Below are 10,442 nucleotides of genomic sequence, written 5' to 3' on the forward strand. Positions count from 1 at the left end.
AAAAAAAAAAAAAAAAAAAAAAAAGCAAAAGGAAAGAAGCAAACAGCAAAAAACAAGAGAAAAATACGCGAAAAAAAAAATGTGAAGACGGTAACGAGATAAAAAAAAAAGCTAAAGCGAGAAACGAAGAAAAAAGCCTAAATTGCGGAAACAAAAAAAAAAGCGCAAGGTGAAAAACACACACCCGCGGCTAATTCGGTGCACGCGTAGAAACAAACCGACCCGCACACGAGTTATATTTTGCATGCGCGGCGCGTGCGATGTGGTAACACGCTGGGTTGTACGAATGAAGCGGAGGGGCGCACCAAAAAAAAAAAAAAAAAAAAGCGATAAACACTCTCCGAGGCGCAATCGGAAGAAGTGAGAGCGGTTCAGTCTTGCCGCCGCGCTACCGACCTACACGCTACGCAACTCCACCGCTATGCTACTTTAAAAAAAGACGTCACGACGGTGTAGAAGAGCTTGAAAAAGTCCTGGTAGCTGATCTGCGAATACGCGCGGTTGCTGCTCAGAAAATGGTCGAAATTTAGGCACCTGTTGTTGAACTCGGACTTGAAGAGGAAGTTGTTTTGCAGCGCGCAGGAATTCATGTCGGTGAAAATGTATTTTTTGAGTGAGTTGGCTGGTGGCTCGGGGGCAACAATGCCACGTTTTCCACGTCTTTCACGTTCGTCATGTTCGTTACGTTCGTCACGTTTTTCACGCTCGTCTATTGCGCGGCTCTCGTCACTGCGCCCTGCTTTACTCCAGTTAAGGGTATTGATCCCACTAACGGCGATCTGCTCGCGGACGGCACTAACAAGCTGCGCCGTCTTGTCCCCCAAGAAGTCACTGACATCGAAGAAGACCTTCTTGAAAAAAATTTTAAAAATGCCCAGAACACCCAGCACATTGCAAGCATTATGATTGTCCGTGGCTAGTTTCAAATAAATGTGTAAAATATTTTTCAAGCTCTCCAAGTTATTGTACTCCAAAAACAACGCCTTGTAATACAAAGGCTCATGGTCTTCTTCATCAGAGTTCCTAATTAAAAATTGCAGCTCCTTTCTCTTACTCTTTATTGTGTACTCATCCCCATCTCTATACTTTTTAATCAAATCGATGGTGGATTTTTTATAACCATAGTAGGCTGAATATATGTCGTAGTACTGCTTGCAGATGTCGCAGTTTTTTGAAAAGCTCTGAATTTCCTCAAACATGCTCGACGAATAAGTATTTTTGTAATAAAAAATTTCTTTCAGGTCTTCCCCTTCTAGGAGGGGAGAATATCTTGAGAATTCTGCTTCATACAAATCTGTCACTTGTTGACTTTTGTCTTTTCCAGGAGTGTACCCAAAGTAGCTGCTACTGTTCCCTACAACATTACTCATTTCCTGTTGAGCATTCCATTTCATACTTTGCTTTTTCTCTTCTTCTAACTTTATTTGATAATAAGAAATGGGTTTATAATAACAGTGTAGGAATTCACTAGTTCGGAAGTGCTCCAGAATGGTCCCCTTCATTCTTTCAGCTCTTTGTATTTTCTCTCGGGGAGTTACACCTTTTTCAATTTCACTCTTTACGATCTGATCATACTTTTCGAACAGATCAATTTGTTTGTGAGCTTGGCGCAGCTCGCGCACATGGTAATGGTAGACGTTTCGGTGGGTCTTCCTAATCCCGCTGCTTTTCCCTCCTGTATTGGCCCCCCTTCTTCGGTGTAACAACTCGTCTCTCAAGTAGTGACAAAACCTCATGTTAAAAAGGACGTTGTTCCTCTCAATTGTGCTGCATGTTACCATGGCACAAGTTTTCAAAATTGAGTCTCCGCTTAGTTTATATTTCTTCTGCAGGGAATACTTTCCCCCCTTTCCCTTCTTGTACAATCTGTGGATTATTCTATCCACTGGGTTGGCTACGCGGTTGTTGCGCACACTGCCCGCGCGGCTACCCTGGCCGCCCTTTATGGGAGTGCCAGCGGCACCCTCCTCCTTGATGGCCTTCTGGAGGAGGTTCGCCAAAACGCCCTCCACCATGTTATACTTCTCCGTGAATGTCTGCATGGTTTTTCGCTTCAAGTCCCACAGCATGGACGCATTCACATTGTTGGGGTGATCGCCCAGCTCGGACAGAATAACTGACACGAGCAGCGACCCCGTGTAGTCCCTAAAGTCGTAGTTTCTCTTCAACAACTTGGTCAAGACATACAAGCGCTCATTAAAGAGTCCAATGAAGTGAAACTTCTTCAACGTTTTCTCACACTTTTCATTGAAAGTCTTCAAATTGGGATTCACTCCTTTAAGAATTAAGATGCTCTTATTGTATAGCGAAATTATATTTCCATTTTTTGCAGACATGCTATAGTACTTATAGGATTTTTTTAAATTCTCGTTTTTGTTTTTCTCATCATAGTCTTTTATTTTAACTCCTATGTCTGTCCCCGAGTAGTAATGGCCCAACATCATTTGTGAAATATTATCTCCTTTATCTGCCGCCTTTTTTAAATACTCTCCAGCTAGCTCTAGATTCTTTTCTGTGCCTAATCCAAACTTGTATATGTTATACTTGGCCAAAATATATTCTATACTCTCTTCGTTATTTCGAATGGCCTTCTGGAAGTACTGCTCTGCATTTTTGAATGCTTTGTTTCTCTCCTCACTAAGCTCCTGCATGTACTTTTTAATAATGTCGTCGCTTTGGTTAGTCGATGCATTATCCCTATTCTCTGCTCTATCTTGCATCTGTTCGCCCATCCAAAAGGGTATGCCCGCTTGGCCAGCCGCGTAACCGCTTGATGTGTTTGGCGTGGATTGAGCGGATGGAGGGGCTTGCCCATCGCCATACAAGGGGTTGGAAAATGCCGCTGCTGCGCCGGAAGCGCCCATATGATTAGGGGTCCCAAGTGGAGAATCCCCATCCTGAGCAGAGCCCATTTCATTTTGTTGTCCGGAAGGTTGCACTACTGAAGTGTGCATCCCCGCAGTTGCTGCCCCGGATGTGAAAGCGAAGTAACTGCCCCCATTGGCCTCCTTCCCCTCGCTGTCATTTTTCCCCCCTTCCCCCGCACCGCTACCGCTATCGCCACTACCACTACTACTACTACTACTACTACTACTACTACTAGCACCCTTTTCCTCCTTAATCATATTGAGCAAGTCGTCTTTACTCATCGTTTTAATAATTTCCTCCTTCCTCACATGTTTCTTATACTCATCTAGGTAAGCATACCCAGTGGACAAAGCAGAGGTAGTATCTCCCTGGTCTGCGGCTTTCTTCCAAAACTCAAAAGCTTTCATTTCATCTCGTTCAATACCTATGCTTTCATTTCCTAAGTAGTAAATTTCCCCCAGAGCTGCAAGGGCGTAAGAATTTCTACTATCAGCTAACTTTAAAAAATACTCAAACAAACTTTTATTATAATCTACCGTGTTGTGAATCAAATGTCTATTCTTCTCACTGATGTTTTCTTCATACACCCCACTTTCAATAGCAGAGGTATTTTTTAAAGAATCCACAACTGCCCCCAGGATATTACTTAACAAATAATCACATGAACTTAGAAAAGGAGATATATTATTTTTAATTACCGAATTTTTGTAAATCTTTTTGTCAAAGGTAAAATCAAAATAGTCCTTCAAAAATATATTACTGTCTTTGTTTTTATATTTGAGTCTAATCATATTATTTGTGAAGGCCAGCTTGCTATAAAAATCATCTTTAGTAGAACCCAAAGAATAAGACACAATTTTTGACTTGATATTATCTACTGAACTGGGTATTATTCTATTTTCATTGGATAAAAAATCGTGGTTTCTTATGGTCCCATTATTTCTGTAGTATATATAAAAAAAGCTATTAAGAGAATTGTCACTTGCATTCATTATGTCTTCACTCATTTCAGTGGTTATGGATATGGAGGAATTATTTACAAATATTGGCAGGTTTAAATGGTAGAGTATACCACTTAAAAAATTACACAGACCATCTTTTCCCCTTCTTATGAGCTTAACGGAGTAATCAATATTTCGAGGGAACCCATAGGGTAGTTGTAACTTTCCCCCGTTGTCGTTTATTCCTACTAGGTAGAGGAAGGCCAGGACGCACATTGCTTCGTTTTTTAGCTTCTCCGTGTACTTTTTCCTTAACAATTTCAGCTGGTCATGGAGTTGGTCCTTTGTGGTGATCGCCGCGGGGGTGAACTCGCTCAAGTTTACATTTCGGTAGAAGGAGTGCACGCCTCGGCGAGTTGGATACGTCCCAGGGGTAGTCGCTCCACCGACAGCCGCTCCACCGGTAGCGGCTCCACTCGCAGCCGCCTCACCCCGCTCAATGAATAGCAAAAATGCATTCAAGTCGTTTGAGTTGATCTCGCTGGGCAAATCCTCGTCGACGACTACCCGCTCGATGATCCGTTTGACAGATGGACTAGCTGCTCCCTTCACTTCCACACCTGGAGACTCCTCCCCTCGCCACAGCCCCCCCGCTATCCTCCTGCTCTGCAATAAATTGTCGTAGAAATTACTACCCTCTTTATATTTAATAATGGTAATTAAATTATCGTATATATTTTTAAAATTCACCTGCTTCTTACTGCTTATCTGGTTAAGGTACAAGTAGATGTCCTTCGATGGGTTGAATAAAAGGGGCGTATGTCTGGCCGTACGGATGTTAAGAATGAACCCATCCTTCAACTCATAATTATTTTTATAATCTTCCATTTCCTGCTTTCTCTTTTGTGCAGAGTGCTTTAAAATGGTGTTGAGATTTTTCAAAATATATTGGTTGTATTCCTTCAGATCTTCTGCTTTGGGGGCTTCCTTATACGATTCCAGTAGGTCTTTCCATATGTCGTTGTCTATTAGATCGTCTTGTGGGGCAGCGACGGGTTCTTTTGCATCCGGTTTGTCCGTGATGGACTCTCCTCCCTGCACCTTTCCTACGGTGTCTTCCTTCACGCCGACAGTTTCACTAGCTTGTCCCGCAGCAACTTCCGCCGGACCGCTCGATTCCGCAGATGAAGCGTCTTGAGTAGGTGGCATGTCTTTCCACTCCTCCTTCAACTCATCCTCTTTATGTGATCCCTCCACAGAGGCGTCACCGACACCTGAACTGAACTCCATCTGGGATGCCTTCCTCTTGGCGCTCTTCACTCCATCGTTGTAGTACTCATTGTAGAGGTCATTCAGCAGGTTTATAAAAAATTCCTTAAAAATGGAAAAAATCAGATCAATTTCTGCATCGAGGTAATTTTCCACCAAAGGGGGCGAAGAAGAAGAAGAACAAGTGCTCTCCTTCACAAATGGATACAAAACAAAGTTCGGGTTCAGCCTTTTCAACATTGTAAACAACTTATTGTCATTCTTCTTTATTCCATTATTGTAGGCCTCCTCAGCAATCAAATGTTTGTGCTTCTCAAAGTAGCGGTGATTATAAAACTCGAAATAATCGACCACGAAATCATTGAAGGCTTTGCAGCTGTACATGTGAAATGGGTAGTACCTGGTGGTGTTGTTTAGCTTAAAATTGTACTTATTATAATTGTCTAGTATATCTAACAAGGAAAATTTATTTAGGTCTATATAAAATGAAAAGGTTTCTGAACTTAGTAAATTCAATATAAGTCTGTAGGTATACCTATAAGAGTACACACGTTTATCATCATCACCATGAGCTAAATAGTACACGTAATTTGCCTTGTCGAAATGTGATTCTACTAGCTTAAAATTTGTGTACCATCTGAAAAGAGACGTTACGAAATGACGCTTAAATGTACTTTCTTCAATTTCGTAATTAAAGAACTTTTTCTTCTCGTTGTATGAAGGAGTTACTACGATCGTTCCGCTGATCACTTTTATTATATATCGCATCCCCGTGTACATGTCTGCACTCATTTTTGTTTTCAGTGCATACTCTTCTAACATGTGAAAGTAATTATAATTCTTTCTGTGTAGGCTTCTTAGTATGATTTCGTCAATCGCGTCATCGTACTGGTTTAATCTCTCCTGGAACTCCACCAGGAAGTGCTTTCTCTCGCCTGCGGAGCTGCTCTCAGGGGGCAAATCACCACCTGGAATGGTTTCAGCCGGAGCGGCCTCTTCCTTCACAGTGGCAATGTCGTCTTCGTTCGGTTCGTCCTCCGTAGCGGGACTGCTCATACTGGACTCTTCCTCTGTGGCGACATGATCTGTCTGGGGCTCACTCTCTTCAACGCTGCTTCCAACAGCATCCTCTTCCTCTATGGCAATCGCATCTTGGTTCGATTCACCCTCCTCAACGGGACTACTCACAATGGAGTCATCCCCCTGGGTGGCGTCATTTTCAATAGGTTCTGTTAACGTGGTGCTCTCTACCTGGGGTTCGCTTTCCTTGGTGGCGTCATGTTCAACGGGTTCTTCTATGACCGTGGAGCTATCTTCCTGGGATTCACTTTCCTCAGAGGCATGACTAACAGCTTCCTCTTCCATGGCGATTACACTATCTGGCTTAGATTCAATCTCCTCGATGGCGTCACTAGGAGTTGCCTCTTCCACGACTGCGCTATCCGCAACGAGATCATTCTCCGCAGCAATGTTACTAGAAGCTTCCTGTTCCATGGGGCTGGCACTATCTGTCTCTGGTTCACTGTCCTCGGCTGTATGACTAACAGCTTCCTGTTCCATGGAGACGACATTATCCTCAACGGGATCATTCTCCTTAACGACGTCATCAGCTGTGGATTCTTCCACGGTGACAACGCCATCTGACTCCGATTCATTCTGTTTGAGATTGATGGTAGAAGCGACCTCTTCTACGAAGGCGGTGGTATCTGCAATGTGTTCACTCTCTTCAACAGCGTTAGTGTCTTCTTTCTCTTCCATAAGGTCGATACCATCTGCGTTGGGTTCACTCTCCTTGGCCATATTACTAGAAGCTTCCTCCTCCATGAAGGCGGTGCTATGTAACTTGGATTCGTTCTCGTTGGTGGTGTTCTCCACAGTGACATCGTTACTATGCGTGGTTTCCTCCTGCTCCTCCACGACGTGGCTGTCTGCCTTCACTTCATCCCCCTTGGAAGTGTCCTTAGCGATAAGTTCTACCACGTTGGCGTCGTCAGACTCCGATTCAGTTTCTTTGAGGACATCACTTGAGGCAGCTTCTTCTACGCCAACGTCACTATCTCCCTTTGGTTCACCCTCATTGACCATGTCGTTCACAGTGGATTCTTCCATGTCCTCAATGTTACCTGGAGCCGATTCTCCATTTTGTTCGACACTGCTGCCACTGGTGGTGTTACTATCAGATACCTCTTCCACGCCGACGTGGCCATCTACCTTGGGTTCATTCTCCGTGGCCATGCTGCTCTGTACGGATCCTTCCACAGAGAGGGCGACACCTGCCTCAGCTCCCCCCTCGCCCTTCTCCACTGTCTGCTCCTCCCCTATGAGTACATCTACCTGCAGCTGCACGTCCACATCGCCCCCCGCAGCGTCGGATCCTAACTTTACATCACTGGTGTCGTTGTCCTCTAAACTTGAAGTCTTCTCCTCGTAGTGTCCACCCCCCTCGGGGAGGTCCGTTTCGAACACTACTTCCTGCTGCTCATTCTTAATATATTCACACTTAATTATTAACAAAAAAAATGAAAATACTAAGATCACATAAAAGACATTATTAATCATGTTCGCTCTGAGGGGTGACGTTCGGCGGCTAGCAACGTGGCTATGGGAGGTAAGCAGGGGGGGAGGGAGGAATCACCGCGATCAAAGCGAAAAGGAACGTTCCAAATGAGAAATGTGCAAAATGATATGCTGGCCGTGAAATGGGCAAAAAAAAAAAAAACAAACAAAGACTGCAAATCTACAAAAAAAAAAAAAAAAAGAAAAAGAAAGAAAGAAAAACTCCCCCTTTTTCTCTCCCCTTTCTTATGATTAAAAAGTGGGAAGGAAAAAAAGAAGAAACGGTTAAACAGGAAGGGAGGAAGAAAGGAAGGAAGGAAATATGTCCGTCGTTTTTTTTCTTCTTCTTCTCCTCATATTTTCACACTTGTACAAACGTGAGTACTCGCGAAGAGGTACATACACTATACACACAAAAAAAAATATGTGCACACAAGCAGACAGTTGGAAAGCATGCGCTTATGCGTACTAAATGTCCACAGGGGTGTGCACGACGAATTAAAAACAAAACAAAGGGGTTTCATTATTATCAAATAATCTTCTTCAAGTATACAGCACATATACAAGAAAATGGAGGAATCAAAGCTGCTGCCGCGATGGGCATGGCGCGCATTAACGCAACGGACGTGACACGCATTGCGTAGCAGAAGGTGCCAAACGGGAAATGAAAAATAAAGGAAAACAAAATCGGAAGGGAAAATATAAATAATTTACGTGCGTCCTGTGGCACGAATGAAAAACTCCTTTAACAGTAAAGGAAAACCTGCGCTTCATCCTAATTTGCCGCTTTTTTTTTTTTTTTTTTTTTTTTTTTCTTTCTCACCTTAAATTGACTGAAACTGCTTTTTAACCCACCAAAAAAAAAAAAAAAAAAAAAAAAAAAATATGCAACACAATTCGCGCGTGCATGGTGCATGTATGCATTGTTTAAAAGAACACAGGGGAGGAGGTGGACTGAACTGGACAGGATGACAGGGATATATTCTTTACGCTTTTGGAAATGCGCGTAAACACACGTGAGCGGATGTGAAGCTCGCATATACATATGGACATATATACAAATGCGTACGCGCAGACAGCTTACTGACGCGCAGGCCAAAGGGGGGAAGGTGCGTGAAAAAAATGGCCCAGGTGGGAAAACTGGCGCCGCAGTTGGCCAAAACTGTGCGGAACGGACGAGCAATTCCCATGTGAGGGGAGGAAGACGGGAAAAAAATAAAAAGTTAAATATGGGGAGGCAACAGGGAAGAAAGAAAAAAAATAAATAAATACGCCAGTGAAGATTATCGGTTGCATTTCCTCCCCCTTTTGCCGCCCCATAGTTAACTTTTCATTTCCCCGCCCCCCCAATTTTACACATGTTGACAAACGACGAAAGTCACATGGAGAACGGGCTTGGACAAAAAGGAAGGGACATGTAAAAATGGATCAACAAAGAAACACGACGAAAGGGAGAGCCATCCATAATAGTCTCTTCCAACGTGCCGCTATGCTTGTATTAAAAAAAAAAAAAAAAAAAAAACATGCACGCAGATCGGTCTGACAGGTTATTAAACAAGTAGACGAGCGAAGTAACCAGGAAACATCCCTGTGTTCTGAAAAAAAAAATATTGTTGTGTCCATGTTTTTTTATTCATTTTTTATTGTCTTCGCCACATGGCCGAGGGAAGAAAGCAAAAACACGCATTTGAAAAGGATGCATTTGACTGCCCCTGGGGAATGCTACATACTCCCCCATACATATACACATACACACCATCCACTCCGTTTAGTTCGCCTCGGGGAAAACATACCCATCTGTACAATGCATACGTACGGTGCCCTGTGTCCACATTTTTAGTAGGCACTTCCAGAAGTAGGCATGTGCCGTTAAAGGGGAAATACGGAACTGGGCAAAGGGAAACAAAACAGTAACCCATCGTCACAGTGGGGAGTAAGGGAGCCCACTTTTTGTTATGACCCGTGTTATCATCACGAACATGTCCTTGCTTGCAAATAATACACACTCTGTCCTTCGCGCGGCAGGAGTAAAAAAAAAGTATAAGCAAACATAAGTGCGGTGAGCGGTGGGGAAAAAAAAACTAAAAACATTTGGAAGGATAAAAAATCGCACTTGTTGGGGAACCATCACTGCGTAGCCAATACACACAAAACAGGCAGTGGGTGTTGTGCTATGACATCACCTCTACACGGGGCTACTATACATTGAGGAGGAAATGCCTCACCCGAACAGAGCAGGATAGTGCCTGAATATAAAGCGCGCGTTCATTGTCTTACGCAGACGCATGGGGTTCATTAACTATCCCCAATTCCAGCATAAGGGACGCCGTGTGTATTATCCAACGCCCTCGCACTTTTCCATTTACCACATGGCGGGCGCAATCAGTGTGTAACAAAATGATAAACCGGTGTTTATGTAGATGGGTATTGCTGCCGCTCCCCCCCCCCCCGCGCAGACATTCCGAACGAATTAACTTCTGCGCAAAAAAATCCCCCAAGCATGTTTCACAATTTATGTCCCACCACACAGGCCATTTTTTTTTTTTTGCTGTTTTACAAATGGGAATAAAATAGGAGCTCACAGTCCTTTACGCAGCTTCAAACATGGTGCGAAAAAAAATGAGGAACAGGGTTTTAAACGGTCCACAGAGGCATCCCTTGGGAAGAAAAAAAAAATAGAATAAAAATACATCCATGCGCCGATTTTTTCTAATAACCTAAATGCCTGACCAGTTAAAAGAAAAAAGTGGTGGTACTTGGTTACCTCAGCGCGTTCGCAAAAAAAAAAAAAAAAAAAAAAAAAAAAAA

The 10,442-nt window shown here is 43.2% G+C and overlaps 1 protein-coding gene across 1 annotated transcript; it reads right to left on the reverse strand.

The window, feature by feature from the left end:
- Nucleotides 1–419: 419 nt before the first annotated feature.
- Nucleotides 420–7,637, reverse strand: AK88_01339 (uncharacterized protein; the record flags this gene model as incomplete). The annotated part of the gene is made up of 1 exon (XM_012478974.1): nt 420–7,637. One exon carries the CDS (start codon nt 7,635–7,637, stop codon nt 420–422), a length of 7,218 nt encoding a protein of 2,405 aa, XP_012334397.1.
- Nucleotides 7,638–10,442: the final 2,805 nt, after the last annotated feature.

The sequence above is a fragment of the Plasmodium fragile genome, assembly GCF_000956335.1.
Source record: "Plasmodium fragile strain nilgiri unplaced genomic scaffold supercont1.11, whole genome shotgun sequence".
Classification (NCBI taxonomy): domain Eukaryota; phylum Apicomplexa; class Aconoidasida; order Haemosporida; family Plasmodiidae; genus Plasmodium; species Plasmodium fragile.